General features: G+C 34.8%; 2 protein-coding genes across 3 annotated transcripts; both read right to left on the bottom strand.

Moving 5' to 3' along the window:
* Positions 1-1100: 1100 nt before the first annotated feature.
* Positions 1101-4570, bottom strand: LOC114273424 (uncharacterized). The gene is made up of 4 exons (XM_082917764.1): positions 4508-4570; positions 4018-4353; positions 2573-3930; positions 1101-2483 (listed from the first exon to the last, which is right to left on the bottom strand). Exons 2-3 carry the CDS (start codon positions 4345-4347, stop codon positions 3424-3426), a joined length of 837 nt encoding a protein of 278 aa, XP_082773890.1. The 5' UTR covers positions 4348-4353; positions 4508-4570; the 3' UTR covers positions 1101-2483; positions 2573-3423.
* Positions 4571-12492: 7922 nt separating this feature from the next.
* On the bottom strand, positions 12493-15593 carry LOC114258283 (cold-regulated protein 27). 2 transcript variants are annotated; one of them, XM_028198206.2, is made up of 5 exons: positions 15069-15593; positions 14292-14492; positions 13892-14195; positions 13145-13257; positions 12493-13045 (listed from the first exon to the last, which is right to left on the bottom strand). In XM_028198206.2, exons 1-5 carry the CDS (start codon positions 15168-15170, stop codon positions 12926-12928), a joined length of 840 nt encoding a protein of 279 aa, XP_028054007.2. In that variant the 5' UTR covers positions 15171-15593; the 3' UTR covers positions 12493-12925. The 2 variants fall into 2 exon arrangements, with proteins under 2 accessions (XP_028054007.2, XP_028054006.2); XM_028198205.2 differs by having other exon boundaries at positions 15066-15420.
* Positions 15594-16150: the final 557 nt, after the last annotated feature.

Here is a 16150-nt window from a genome sequence, read left to right as displayed (position 1 = left end):
GATATTTTTGACTTGTGCAGTATATGCCAAGTATTAACTTTCAACTTATCACCAAATAAGCCCTATATATAGGTTGTGAGATTTTACTCTACATTACACGTGTATTAAAAATTATGCCCATCAGGTTTAGTAACAGATTATTGCCTTGCATAGATTCATAAATTTCATTCATGTACTTTATACATTAAAACATTTGTTGCCTCTGATAATATCTACTCAGATAAGTTCTCAAATTCAAAAGCTAAATTGGGCTAATAATACTAATTCTAAATGGTTTTTTCTCATGGCATTGGATATATAACCACCTTCCCAGTAGCTCGGTTTGTTTGAATGTAAGAGAAAGCTTCAACAACCTTGGTGAATGGGAACGGTCCCTTGGAATCAACCACCGGCTTCACCTTCCCGCTTTCAAGAGCCGGATTTAGTTTTTCCAAGACAGCTCCGCTGGCAGTGACTACAAATCTAAAACCGGGTGGCGTGACAGCACCAGTTAGGACCACTACGCTGCCCCCTTCCTTCACCACCTTCACTGCCTTATCGCGCTGCCCTGTTATTACAGAAACAGAGAAAGTGCTTTGTTTTGTTATCAACTCTGTTTCAAAAATTAGATTGCAGAAAAGTATGCAGCAAAAAAGAAAATTGAACCACCAGGAAGAATAAAGATGTGGATTAGAACATGCACTATTTATATGGATTAGAACATGTAGAATGATATCAAATTAGTAATATTAGAGCTCCAAGAGCTCCTTCAAACCTGGGAGTTTAAAACTGAACCACCTGGAAGAATAAAGATGTGGTTCATAATGAACAGATTCTTGCAGATTATGAACAGCAGAGAAGCATCTGTTCCATGACCAGCAACAGCATACTGATGCAGATTCTTGATGCAGATTATGAACAGCAGCAGCATAGTGATGCAGATTATGAACAGCAGCAGCATACTGATGCAGATTCTTGCATATTCAGAACACAGAGCAGCATATGTTCCATGACCAGAAAAAAACAGGTTTGGCATAATGCAAATTTAACATACACAGAGAAGCATCTGATCCAGTTACAGATTCAGAACACACAGATATGGGATTGTTCCAATTACAGCATCTAAATATAAAATACAGATTCATCATCGCAGCTAAATTTAAAATACAGATTCACCAGTTACAGCATCTAAATTTAAAATACAGATTTAGAACACACAGATTCAACATCTAAATTTCATCTAATCAACTATCCACTGTTTCTAAAAATTAATCTAATCACAACTATCCACTGTTTCACTAATTTGCCAACAACACAGCAACACAGACTTCAACACATGGATACAGAATATCACCCAGATAAAGAAGACACAGATTCAGAACAGCACCACAGTGAATTTGATTGTAGCAACCGCACCACGCGTCCTTAGATAAGACATCCCTGTCTTCAAACCCTTGCATGTCCAAAAATTGAATAATAAGTATTTAAGTAAGTACATAATGCAAATAAATATGTATGCATACACTACTCTTAAGTATTTAAGTAAGTACATAATACACTACTCATAATGCTAATAAATATTTAAGTAAGTACACAATACTACTTGTTATCATATACCTATTGTTGTATGCCTCCCACATAGATGCTGCAACCTCATCTCGCCATTGTCCCATCTGCACTAGTTGTTCACGTGACATGTTCACGTGGTTATGTTGTTGCATAGCTGGTACTCCATCCTGATTTCCGTGGACATTTTGAACTCCAACTTCACCCTGAACTTGACTTGCACCTTCACCTCCACCTTCACCTTCATCTTCATCTTCATCTTCGTCTTCAACGTCATCTTCATCTTCATCACTTGATTCTTCCGCATCGAAAAATTCATCATGCTCTTGCACCGTCCGGATCCAATTGTGGAGAACACAACATGCCATAACGATTGGCCCTTGTCGTACCATATCATACCGTGGCATGTGTCTCAATAATGGAAACCGTTGCTTTAACACTCCAAAGGTTCTTTCTATGACATTCCTTAAAGAAGAATGTCTATGGTTGAACAACTCCTGTGGACCATGGTAGCGACGCCGCCTATTGAACTCTTGCAAATGGTATTTTTGGCCACGATATGGGGCTACGTACCCGGGCATGTGTGTATACCCGGCGTCAACGAGATAATACTTGTCTACAGTAAAAATCTTTCAGTGAGAACATGTCATGGCATATTTGGGTGTGAAAAAAAGGAAAACTCTAAATTAAAAACAAATACACTTACTAGGTGGTGGGTGTGGAAAGTCAGCAGAATTTGTGGTAAGTGCTTCAAGGAAAATTCTCGAATCGTGTGCACTACCTTCCCAACCAGTGTACACAAACGTAAACTTCATGTCAAATGAACATGCAGCCATGACATTTTGAGTTGTATGCACTTTTCTACCTCGATATGGCATTTGGTCACCTTCTGGTGCCACAACAACAACATGTGTGCCATCTATGGCCCCTACACAGTCCTAGTTGACATAACTTTGAATTAATTTATCAAATTTTCAGTCTCAATAAGCCATATAAAATAATGCAAATGAACTGCCATTTTTGTTACCTTAAACCATGGCCAGTATCGTCTGTCATTCCGAATTTTATGATGGGTAACATCCATGTTCGGTGGTTGGATTACAAATGGCGCAAGATTTCCTAACGCCCGCATCATAAGTACGAAATGGCGATGAATTGTCTCATTTGAGTGCTGAAATCGATCTCCAGCATTTCTTGTTCCTGAACTTTGACCACAGATAAATAAAAACATAGCCAACGACTCTTCAAGTGACAATCGCATGTTCGACCAGTCTACAACATTTCTACGAACAATCTGTTTAACTAATTCGACAAATGTCGGAACTTCCATTCGCAATTGTTCACGGATTGATTTAGGATTTCCACTTAGTAAGAATTTTATGTACTGCTCACCAGTGTATGGACAATTACGTTGCGGTTGTCTCGTAGGAATGTCACGTGTTAGTTGACAAACCATGTGTAAGTCCATCACATCATCGTCATCGTCACTGTACGGGTCGTACATATTGTTCGGTTGCCTTCCATTGGGTCGTGACGACGACATCTAAAGCGGAAAGTGTAAAACAGTCAAGGTGTTATGAGTAATGACATGAGTATAGCACTAAAAATTTAATGACGACATTGCAACGAAGGAAGCATGGCGAAAATATATTACGACAACATAGTGGTAAGTCTAAAGCAAATGAACGTAGACAACATACTATAGATAGTTAGTTCAACACCCAACATAGTCCAAACCGAAAAGGAAAAACAAACAAATTAAAACAAATATAATTTAGGTTTAACAAATGCGAAAAACAAAGAAAACTACACCCAAACAATTCTGCAAGCATCTTCATTTCCTTCACCTCAAACCAAACAGTGGGATGACCAAGCTTCTCACAAACTGAGGATCCAAAGGTACCTCATTTCCGGTTCCATGGTCATAAACATGGTTCGCCATTCTAGTGATGTGAACATGTTCATGGCCTTCAAAAACAAGCTCGGATCCAGGGCCATTGATTTTAGGATGGTCATACATGCTGCAACGGAGTACGTATCAGCTGCCCCAGCGTTGGCCTCTACTTGAAGGTAAAACCGTTCACGTGCTTCACATGAACGTTGCCATGATTGCAGTGCATCGTCCATTTTTGGGTTCTTGCTGGACTGACCCTGGCCACTAGACTTACGCTTACTTCCGGAAGTGCAAGATTCATCTCCTACGCCTTTTCCTGACGTATATGCATGAAAGCGTTCATCCATTTCTCGCTCATCATCAGATGTGGGTGCACCCTGACGAGAAGAACGCGCAAAAGCGCCAGTGGCAAATGACTTGGCAAATATTTCTGACATGAGCTCATAATGTTCAAGGCCTTTGGTTTGGAATTGTTTTGCATTTGGGTGTGCCTACAAGTTGTAAACATTAATTAATCATTTAGAAAATTATTTCTCTATGCACATGGTTCTGCTAAATGTATGCGCCAAAATGATTACCTGAACATAATTTTCCCAAACATCGTCTGGGGCTGTCACTGTTTGACTGATTGGATCCCAGCCCAAACCCGTGTGGTTTTTCAGAGCAACAAACTCTTTGTAGTTCGCCTTCAAACGCGCGAGCTTACCCTTCAATTTTTTGTCCCCATAATTTTTTCCAACCTTTTTAGTCATCTCATCATTAATTGTTTGCCACTGCCTTGGGAAAAAACTCCTATCTTTCTTTGACATGGCAGGACCCTCTTTCTTAATTTCCTCTACCAATATTTCTAAAAATATCTTGACAATTTCGGTCCCCCACATCTTAAAGTCGTCATTGTCGTTAGCCATTCTACCCTAATAGAAGTGAAACAAATTACAGTTTAGAGTTATGTGAACAACTTAAGTTCCAGAAAAAGTTTGGTAGTACGTGATATGAAGCATATGCATAATAATAGCCATTACGAATATTACGAATATATAATATGAGATTCCGCGTGCAAAAGTTTACCGGATACAGACAATCGTTTTCAGCAGTGGAGGAATTGACTGATGGTTGAGGTGATCTCTTCCTCTTGGCCCTTGCTATATTGAACAATGACCGAGGAGTACAAAGTTGGCCTGGTTTCCAAAATGAGCAGAATTTATATTGCAAGAATGAGCAGAATTATGAACAGCAAAATTTTCAGAATGAGCAGAATTTATGTACGCATACATGAGCAGAATTATGAAAGCACAATTTTCAGAATGAGCAGAATTTATGTATGCATACATGAGCAGAATTACGAAAGAAGAATTTTCAGAATGAGCAGAATTTATATGGCATATATGCGCAGAATTATCAAATAGGAATTTTCAATCTGTGTTGCCAATCTGTGTTGATCTTAATTAAGATGTCTTTTCTACCTGCCTGATGATAATCTGTGTTGATCCTAATTAAGATGGCTTTTCTACCTGCCTGTTGCTAATCAGTTAGTAAAGTGACCACTTTGATAAGAAGAGTAGGAAAGGAAAGATAGGCAATGCCTCAATTCTTCCATTCCCAAGTTAGCTAATGAATGTTAGATCGGCTGCTTTTAAAATGGTTCCTTAAACACTTTATATAATTCATTAATGTCAAACATTAACAGGTAGTGAGTAATTCTCGTATTTTGTGGCCACATTGGACATATTTATATCTAATGACTAATCAATGGAGACAGAAAACTAAAAAGGAGGAGAGCACTGTTGTACTTTTTAACATATCTAATTAACTGTTTTACTTCGGGCAGCACAGTTTATGTGAATAAAACATTATCGTCTAATTAATTTATATACTTTATTCTTTACAATTTATACACTTTGGTGGGTATCACTCCAATTTAGCCTTGTCATTCTAGTACCCAAATATTCACTAAATTAACAAATGTTAACACACAGGAAAAAAAAAATTGTCATTTTATCATATCTTATCAGTGTTCTGTCTTTTGCTAGTATTGTTTTTGTTTCTTTTGTTTTTCTGTTGTACTTTGCCTTCATTAAAAAATAAAATACACAAAAAAACAAAACATATAGGAGAGATGAGACACCCAACTCCTTCAAGAAAATAAATTACGAAGCTTTGATTCATAACTGCTCTCAGTTAATGGCATTCAACCCATCACCCACCTGTTTCACAACACTAGTCACTCTGAAAATTCTGATAGTATGAGAAATTAATCAACATAGTAATGACAAGCACCTAGACATGGAGAGATCACTGGTTTATTACTTTGTCACTTTGAATTTAGTAATGACATTCTTCTAAGATTTTGAAACCACTAATTGTTGTGTTTTCTCGTCTATGTTATCCATTAATGTTGTTTTCGATATCTCTTCACTATATCGCTTTGAACTTTAGAGGTTATCAAATGCATCACTCCAGCAAGAGGTTACATCAAGTAAATGAATATTTTGAAAAGTCATTTTGCTTCTCTTTTTCTTCTTCTTCTTCTATTAGATTTTCCAAAAACAAACAAAGAAACAACTAACCTTTTAATCTTTATAAACCATAACCTAAACCCAGAAAATGTCTGCATTGTGAAACAGATGCCTTCTTGGAACATCATCCCCGTTAAAAAACATCTATCTAGATAGACAGAATGATAATATTCTAATTTCTAATAAATATAACACAGAATAAGGGAGCAAAAAACAAAGCTGTCGTCAACATGAACTCCATGAATAATACAAACATCAAGAAGGGAATCTCAGAAATTCGTATATCCATATATATATATCTCAACCTATTAACAATTGGTGCGTTTATCCTTAGAGATAAAATATGCAGAAATGTTGAGCTAAATAACTAAACAAGAGAACTATCTGTAATCTGCATATGTTCTATGAGACACCAAATACATTAGGCTAAGGTTATTGTGTGATATTGTAGAACATTACAATTAAGGCACAGCATTAAGAATGTGTTATCTATCAAAATCAGTAGTGACTCTGGTGTGTGACTGTATGGACTACGATTTCGAAAATTTACCGATTGCGAAGTTCACCAGAAATTGACAACCCAAAGGCAAAAGCCATGCGAACTTTGTAAACCAAAATCAGTCAATACATTGTTCAGAATTGACAAACCCAAATGAAATGTAAAAAAAGAAAAAGAAAAAAAGTAGTCATGCATTAGAAATACCTCTTGCTTGCCTGCTTTTGGTGGCCCTCAAATCCCACCGTCCACAACGAACTTTTGAGCACGGCCTCTCCGTTTTTGCAACCAAGGATGAAGTTATGCTTCGTCTTCGTGGGGTTCGAAGGTGGTTGGTTTGCATTTTATAGACCCCAGAAGAAAAAAACGAAGGACTTTGATGTTACAAGTCCCGATTGTGAGAAGATTTCATTCAGTTTGACTAAGACCAAAGCCAGGGCACGATTTGGGGAAATCTGTGAGGCAGAGAAGTTGTGGCTGTTCAAAGAGGACCCGTACGAGCAGATGCCCCCTATTGCCTCAAGCCTGTGCGACACAGAGATGAAGGAGGTGATAGACAGTGTCGGTGCATCTAATGCGGAAGATTTCTCAAATCTTGAACAGCTTATTGATGGAGAGAAGGCAAGTGGGTCTTCGAAAGCACTTGGGCGAGTGCAGATCTTGGCGTACAGGTGCGGATGGATCGTCTTCCTTGACTCAGCCGATAGAGAGCCGTTGAACTGCCTTTAATGAGAGAGAGAAGACCGTTTTCAGAGAAGTTTTGAGAGAGAGAGTTCCAAAACGTGTTTTGAGATAGTCTTCAGAGAATATTTCAGAAACAGGTTTGCCAAACGTGTTTTGGTACTTTTTTCTCTCAAAAATTGTTTCTGAAATACAAACCAAACAAGCCCATCATTTTTTTTCTTTTCTTTTCTTTTTTTTTTTTTTTTTTTTTTTGGTTTGAAAACCTACATGTCAATTCGACATCTTTAATTTTGACATTTTCAAAAATAATTACTCCAATTATTGTGTCAAATTTATTATTTTATTGCATTTTTATTTTTATTATTTTTTTTATGCTTCAAATTTTTAGACAAAACTCAAATATAGATTTAACATAGCAAATATATATATATATATATATATATACATTTGACTTACTTCTCTTATATTTCAAATTTGACACGGAAAGAACAGTGCTAAATGCAACCTAGGCAAATGACAACTTGGTTTGTGTGAGCAACTCCAAGGTTACTAGGCAAAATGCCTTCTAAAAGTATACAAAAAAAAAAAGATATTTCGTTTGGTTTGTATTTCTGAAAAAATTTTGAGAAATTTTCTCTATAAATAAGTTTTTAAAAGAAATCAAACCAAACAAATTTTCTCAAAAAAAATTCTCAAAACTTGTAAACCAAACAAGTTTTCCAAACAAATCTCTCTCTCACACACATCAAATCATCAATCACTTTTTCCAAAACTCTCTCTCAAAATAATTTTTCAAAATATCTTTTGAAAAAAACCAAACCAAACAACTTTTCGTACTTTTTATCTCTAAAACACATCTCTCAAACACAAACCAAACATACCCATAATCTTTATTTTGTTTAACTAGTTTAGAGAATTCACAATGAGATAGTTAAAAAAGTGTGTTAAAATAAATGTTATATGACAAAAAATGATAAAAGTAGGATCCAAAAATATGTGTTAAGGTGTATTAAGAATTTGTGAATTTTAGAGAGTGAGTAGTAATGCTATGGATGTGTTAAGATATGTGTTAAGAAACATATATATATATATATATATAAATAATAAATAAAATAAATAATAATTGAAAAGTACAGTGGGACCCTACCCCACTGCACTGCCAGTGCCTCTCTCTCTTTCTCTTCTCTTTTTTCTCTCTCTCTCCCTCCTCTGCTTGTTAACTTGCTCACTGCAGTTAACACATAACTTAGCATCTGACACTAACTTTGACCACTAACAAGGTCTTTAGCAGTTCCATTGTGAAGACAAAAAAGTGAAAATAGCTGGCTAAAAATTAACATCTGACACTAACTTTCTCACTAACTTATCCACTGCAGATGTTCTTAGCTAGTGTGAAGTATATTATTTATTTTAACTAATCAATCAAACTAATTTAATTATTTTTTTTTAAAAAAATACTATTGATGTACTGTCGCAGGCAACCAAATTTAAAACCTATACTCCTCAAAATACATGTAGTTGTCCAAGCAAAGATTGTTCCCACGAAGAGTGTTTATCCTAGTTTTTACACTACTTGAATAAGGATGGGTCGGAGTAAAACAAAAACAATTTTTAAGAAGAACAACTAAGTAACAATTCAAATTAAAGTATTGAAATCAATCAAAAGAACAAGACTTGGTCTAAGTCAACATTCACCATCGGAATTTTACAATTGATCATTGATGCAAAATTATATCAATTCATACTTTGAATATTCACCGTTGGATCTATTTTCCTATCTCTCCTTAGTTGTAGTTAATTAGAAAACAAGCGATTTAATTAACCTCAACTACTAAACAACCGAAGGCAAGCGCTAAAGATTTAATCTAATAGCAACCTTAAGAATTAGAGAGATCGATGAAGCTAAACAACACAAGCACAAGCAATTGCATTTTAATTTCATCAAGTGTTCTTCATAAGATATAATAATTTCTAACATAGCAAATCATTAAAGCTTAGTTGCTTCACAAATTAGAGGGATCAAACAATTACAGATTCGATATCTAACCTAACAATAGATTGCAACGAATAATAAACCAGTAGCCCTCCTAGTAATTAAATGAGACAATCATGAGAATATGCATAGAAGAACACCCCATACTCAAAGCATAAGCTGAGTAATAAAAAAAAGAGTTATGCTAGGGACCCCAAACAAATTACCAAATTTTCTATCAAATCTCTCACATGGGTGTGAGATCCACACACATTTGATTTGTATGGATCCTACACCCATGTAAGAGGTTTGATAGAAAAATTGGTAATTTATTTGGGGTCCATAGCATTTTCCTAAAAAAAAACAAATTAGATCCCACGGTTTTATTGATTCCGAGGCTTCCGTTTCCTTTGACAGATTACCAAAGTCTAGCCACGCAAGGCCATAATGAAAACTCAAAGAAGTTCGAGAAGAGGGGAGAGAGCGCCCTCTGATGATTCCCTCTCCCTTTTATACACCTTCATGCCCTCAGTATTAGAAGCCTACAAAATCTCCTAAAAAATATTCTAAATATTATCCGAAAATAATAATATCCAAGTCTGACTAATCAGAGAAGATATTAAAAATAAAATAAAGTCCTAATATAACTAGGAAAGTGGTGTTTACAGCTGGAACTTTCGTGCACCAGCTCTGAAAACTTCGGCAAATAAACCGGGGAATGTTCCGGAACGTCAACAGTGCAGGTGCAGCAAATTCAAGCCCGATTTCGACCTTGATGTAGCCAGTATCTCTCAAAACTCGAAACATGAAAGTTGTAGAGCCTTTTCTTGGTGTTCCATAGCATCTTGGATCATCTCAATCGGATCTCGGATGAGAGAGTTATTCACAGATTACGAAGCGATGTCGAAACTGTCCAAAACCGCCCAATTAGCTTTGTTTTGCATTTAACGCCTTCATTTGCATCCTAAATCAAAATATAAGAATAATGAGTACATTTAGGCACCAAATAAGCATAAAAGACTAAACATTATTAAGGGAGAAAAATATGACATTTTGCATTGTCATCAACTATAAACATACATAAAAAAATATAATCTTTTGATAATATGTTGTTTATGCGCCTAGTGTTGGCCTGGTATTTTACAAATATTTATTTTTTAATATATAATTAAATTATTTTTTTAATAATATTTTTACACGATCATGAGCACGATAATATTTTTAATAATATTGTGGTTATTTTTTTTACAAATATTTATTCTTTAATAATATTTTTAAAAATAACAATGAGCTCGAAGAAGCAAAAATGCAACAAATATTGAGAGAGCAAGCAGATATGGAGATCTCAAAATAGTGGAAAAAGCATGTTTGCTTAGCTATGGAGGCTAGATAGATGTGGTAAATGAAAATGAAAATAGACAAAATGCCTCTTATGATGCAGAACTCGTTGGAGGAAGAAAAAAACCAACTTTGCCATCAAAAAATGCTTCATATGGTCCTTTTGCCTCCTCTCATGGAGATACTCTAAAAATGTCAAATATCACTAGTTAGCTTGCCAACTAAGAAATAACATGTTAGTTGGGATGCTTTAATGTGTAGGAATAAAAAGCCGTAACAACATTTTCACAGAATAAAAAATTAATATTGATTTATTTAGTTTTTAAATGAATTGACATCCATTTAAATATATGTCAAATTTGACATGAAAAATGCCATGTAGCCTCTAGGTGTTTGAAGTTTTAGAATTTCTCTAATCCAATGCCTTTTGCATGATCGCTTAAAAGAAGAGATTTTTTATTTAAAAAAAAAAAACTCTCTATACAATTACTGAGTATTTTGATTCATTTTTTTCATTTAAACATATGTCAAATTTGACATGAAAAATGCCATAGAGCCTCTAGGTATTTGAAGCTTTAGAATTTCTCTAACCCAATGCCTTTTGCATGATCGCTTAAAAGAAGAGATTTTTTATTAAAAAAGAAAACTTCTTCTGTACAATTACTGAGTATTGTTATTCATTTTTTTCTCAAGAAGATATTTAGTGCTTGATTTCAATTTTTTTGCATTCAATTTTCTAAAATTTAAATCTTTTTAGTTTTATTTTTAGTGAATATTTTTAAAATTTTAAACAATTTTTTTTTTTTTACTTTTTTATATGCACCTTACTTAGATGTATCTAAATTTTGTGAAAAAATATTTAAAAAATCAATAAATACACAAAAATATAAAAAAAAATGTACTAAATTTTTATATTTTTTTTGTATTTATGATATTTAGTGAAATTTTTAAATATTTTTTTTACAAATATTACTATTTTTAAGTATATTTACGTTAGTATGATTAAAAATTTTAAAAAAACTAAATGAAAATTAAAAAAAAAAAATACAGAATTTTTGCTAAACAGAGTGATTGGGACTTTGAATTTATCAATCACATTACTTATATTACAGTCAACTTTAGCTGGACTAGCATTATTGCCTATATTTCGAGGAAAAATCATCTGCTAAAGAATGACTTCGCCTGCATTACAATCATCAAATTGTCCCAAGATTGAAGGTATAATTAACATCCAAATGGCATAGCAGCAAGAGGTAACTTAAAAATATAGGCACATTAACAAATTCCAAGGAGAGGTACATTCAGTTTTTCATATCATTGGCGAAGAACTCTATAGATGAACAATTTTTATAAATAAATAATTTAGGGTTAGTGTGAGAGGTTTTAAATAAGTGTACTTTTTGATTTTTTATAAAAGAATATATAGAAAAATAGAGAGGAGATATTGATTGATATGATCCAAACAAGTACACTTACACACACGCAAAAAAAAAAAAAAAAAAAAAAACACTTATATAATTTAATCCAAATAAGGTTTTAAAAAAACGTCTCCCAACCAGAAGAGATAAAGCATCAACCTTTTTTTTTAAAAAAAAACCTAATTTGGATTAAATTATATAATTTTTTTTTTTTTACAGGAAAATCTTCTCTACCCTCCCGCAGGTCCAAGGCAACACCCCTTACAGAGATCACCAGGGTATCCTGTTAGCTGTTCCAAACGAGGAAACTATACCTTAGGAACTTGCCCCGACCTCCTAAGACAAGCTCCGCTTAAGTCAAAACTCGTACAGTGGGAGGCATTGAACCCACATCAAGTACTGATTAAACCACTTGAAATCTAACTTTCTAATCAACTGTGTTTCGCCTAAGAAATTAAGCCAAAAAAGAGAGAATTAAACTTGTGATCTTAAGACTTAAATTCCAAACCAATGCCACCCACCCTAGTTAATAAAGGATCAACTTGATTCCCTTGAAACATAAAAAGGGCCAACTGTACAAATCACTTGATAACTTAGTACAACTCGTGTCAATTCAAATGGCGAAGAGATAAAGCAACAACTTGATTCCCATGAAACATAAAAGTGCCAACTGTACAAATACTTGATGAACTTAGTACAACTCGTGTCAATTCAATGGCGAATAAAAAAGAAAAAAACTGAGGGAAAAAAAAAAAAGGAAAAGAATTCAGCATAATTGTCAACCATCATAACCACAATACAAAACCAACATGCTCATCAAAATCTCTCCTGTTTATTAGTCAGCTCTACCACTTGTTAACCCAATACCTGCATAAGTAGCAGTACCCTTCTTTATAGCACTAAATGCACATCAATTTTCGCATATGTATGTTTGATCACTCGCCCTGATTGCAAAGTCACGATCTCAAGATCTCATGCAAAGCATTTCAAGATTACCATCCCAAGTCAATTATAATAGAATCATGTATCATTTTCCCACGCTAGATTACATGTTGAATCCAATCATGGAAAGCCATCTTCGGTGGACTTCAAATCACTGCTGCTGCAGGACCCCTCTCTTTCTGGGGAAAAATAATTCTTGGTAAGGTCTGCAATTACAGGAAACTTGCCAAAAGGAACAACCTGAAAGAGCAATCGAGTGATGGGGAGATGTCAAACACTGTATAATAGCATAATCATGAAAATAATTGAAGGACAGGCATTAGTAAATTCTAGCAATACCTGATCATTGCTTGGAGCAGCAACAACCGAAGCTTTTATCCTCTTTGCATTGCATGGATGGTTTGCCTTCTCTTCTTCGATGTCTTCATCAATGAAGTTTTGATCCGTGACCTCTGCAAAGAACAAAAATAGTCTGAACAATTCAAAACAAATAATGGCATGCACAACTTGTCCACAAAACGACAGATGCAGCAGTACCAATTTGCAAAACCATCACAGAAGCTTCCCTTCCTCCTCGTAATGGTGAAATGAAATTATGCATATGCAAATCCCTACATTTGGCACAAACTATAGCATTTGAACACCAAGGCTGCGTTTAATGGTTAAACGAAATTATGCATATGCAAAAGCCTACATTTGGCACAAACCATAGCATTCGAATACCAAGGCTGCGTTTAGATCATGAATTTGAGTAAGCATTCATGGAGGGAAAAGAAAAAAGAAAGGGAAGAAAAGCCATAGTACTCATCATAATTACCATTTAGTGAACAGGTATTTCAACTAAAAGATATAAATTTTGTTCACAATCCCTCTTTTTATTTAAAATTGGGTTAAATTTTCCCCATATATTATCAGCTAATAATATCTTCATTCATGTGAAGTGCTTAGACCTAAATCAGCAGCATGTACATTTGACTCAAAAATAAAATACCAGAAAAATATATGAAATGGCATGAGCATGCAAGTGCGAAAACAAATCATGGAAGTTATGAAAATAACTATTCCATGAAATACAATGACCGCTACCTGTATTGCTGTCAGCTGAATCATCGTCACACAAATGAGCGTGCCGTGCAGGAAACTGCTCTAAATTAGCAGCCAAAGCAGTGGAGGTCAATGCCATTTTCCCATTTACATGTACTGCTGGATTTCCAATTGCAGATTTTTCTTGAAGAGCAGAAGATGTTACAATTTGGTGTCTGAATGAAGGCCTGAAATGCCGAATCCATGGATTTGCTAAAAGAACACCAGACCCATCTGCCTTGTCCAATTGGGATTCATGCCTTTCAAAATCGATCTTTCCCCAACAGCCACCTCGAAGAACCTTAAACTGCAAAAAGAATGTAACATAAAGTTATAAAAGCTAGGAAAGGGTCATCAGAAAAGAAATAGAAAACCCATAAACCAGGGTGGCTAAGCATCAAACCTGGCCAGAAGAGGAACGAGTGCTGGCATGCTTTTGGCCCGATAATTTAGAATCTGATGAGTGCTGTCTTTGTGAACGCCAACCAAGTAAATCAAAAGAATTATACAAATCATTAACAAAGGATGCTTCCATGGACTTCAGGTACAAACTGTGCTTCTCATTTGTCCATTCAGTTGACATTGATTCGCTGGCCGGAGACTCCTGAAATGAAGAAGTAATTGGTAATGAGAACCAAAACCCTCAAGGGAAAAAAGATCATTTCAATTTGTACAACTCTTCTATGTCATGAAATGAGCTGCACAAAAATTAGATGTGGGATTTTAATCAATGCTCTCAAACGATTTTTAAAACTCGATGCAATTCATGACCTTCAAGCTGCTCAGGTATATCATTTGCATTTTTTTTTTTTTTTGTAAATGCAAATACAGTAAATATTGCAAAATCAAACCCTCCACCATCCCCAAAGCGATTATTCTGCTGAGGCCAGTTCCGCGATCGGAACAAACATAGAGCACTTACTTAATCATTCAACATGAGAAATACAAAATAACAAAAAAGATCTATTTTCGGAGTCAACAAAAGTCGAATATTGAACCATAAAAATTTCAACTTCTCAACCCTCCTCACAACAACAAGAAGAAGAACAAAAACCGCCTTAACTTCCATTAAACCCCAAACAGATCATCAACAAACACCATAGAAGAAGAATTTACACATATAGAAAAGACGACACGACGACGACGATGATGATGAAGACGAAAATCAATTACTTACTACCTGACTTGAACTCTGTTGAAGTTCAACAGAGTCGACGGTCATCTCTGAAGTCGGTAAGGTCACCCTCGGCGGCGGCGGAGTAGTAGTAGTTCCGTCTTCCATGGCAGCGGTTGGTGATGGTGGCGGTGGCGGTGGTGAAAATTGAAATCGTTAGTTTAGATTCAGAATTCGATTTTTGGTAAATTCAATCAGCAGCAGAGATATATATAAAAAGAGAGAGAGAGAGAGAGAGAGAGAGAATCAATCTGAGTCGTTTGATTGACTGTTTGGGGTTGAGTTTGGGTTCTCTGGTTGGTAGAGGGAGAGAGAAGAAGAGCGATTCGAAGTAAAAAAAAGAAAAAGGAAATATAAATTTAACAAAAGAGATGAGACAGTTGTCGCGCTTTTACACGTGTCGTTGGGCCATTCCTTGATTATTGTTGAGGCAGATATTTTTGTGAGAACGTACCAAAATATCATCAAAACATCCGATACTTCGGAATTACCAAAAGCAAAAATATCTTCCAGTCGGCCGTCCTTGCTAAGCTTTCAAATACCTAAAATATCCTATATATATAAGCTTTCAAACACCTAAAATATCCTATATATATATATATATATAATTTTTTTAAAAAAATATCACTCATAAATTTATTTTTAAGGTGGTTTGAGATAATCTAAATAAGTGTATTTTTTAATTTTTTATAAAATATGAATTAGATTTAAAGTGATGTAATAGAGATGTGATGTGATTTAATGTGATTTAAATAGGATAGTGTCTTTTTAACTTTTTGACTTTTTTTTTGAAGATGCCAAATCAAGCCTTAATATCATTAATTATTGTAGGTTAATTGTTGATTAATTTAATAATAAATTAATTAGGAGAGAAAAAGTTTGAGGCCATAATGAAATTCATAGGGGCAATTTTTCCTTTTTTTTTTTTCAAAAAAAAAAATCGTTTATAAGCATAGCTAAAATTCTACTTGAAAATTTGTGGAGGCAGCTCATCCGGCCACATGTCTTTTCTTATGAGTCTAATTTTTTTGACCATCACGTTATTCAGAGCTTGTTTAACATGAATTAAAAAAAAGTATATTTATTTA

This window comes from Camellia sinensis, chromosome 3 (genome assembly GCF_055761805.1).
Source record: "Camellia sinensis isolate YWXY chromosome 3, ASM5576180v1, whole genome shotgun sequence".
In the NCBI taxonomy this organism is placed as follows: domain Eukaryota; kingdom Viridiplantae; phylum Streptophyta; class Magnoliopsida; order Ericales; family Theaceae; genus Camellia; species Camellia sinensis.
The sequence above is the reverse complement of the archived record's forward strand: the minus strand, read 5'-3'. Positions and strand labels throughout refer to the sequence as shown.

What these genes read in the sequence shown, in the direction of transcription:
- LOC114273424 (XM_082917764.1), bottom strand. Translation starts at nt 4,347, where the DNA reads ATGGCTAACGACAATGACGACTTTAAGATGTGGGGGACCGAAATTGTC. An exon ending in TTTGGGAAAATTATGTTCAG is followed by an intron (nt 3,931 to 4,017) that starts GTAATCATTTTG and finishes TACAACTTGTAG; the next exon opens with GCACACCCAAATGCAAAACA.
- LOC114258283 (XM_028198205.2), bottom strand. Translation starts at nt 15,170, where the DNA reads ATGGAAGACGGAACTACTACTACTCCGCCGCCGCCGAGGGTGACCTTA. An exon ending in AACAGAGTTCAAGTCAGGTA is followed by an intron (nt 14,493 to 15,065) that starts GTAAGTAATTGA and finishes TCTTCATTTCAG; the next exon opens with GAGTCTCCGGCCAGCGAATC. An exon ending in CTGCTCCAAGCAATGATCAG is followed by an intron (nt 13,046 to 13,144) that starts GTATTGCTAGAA and finishes TTGCTCTTTCAG; the next exon opens with GTTGTTCCTTTTGGCAAGTT.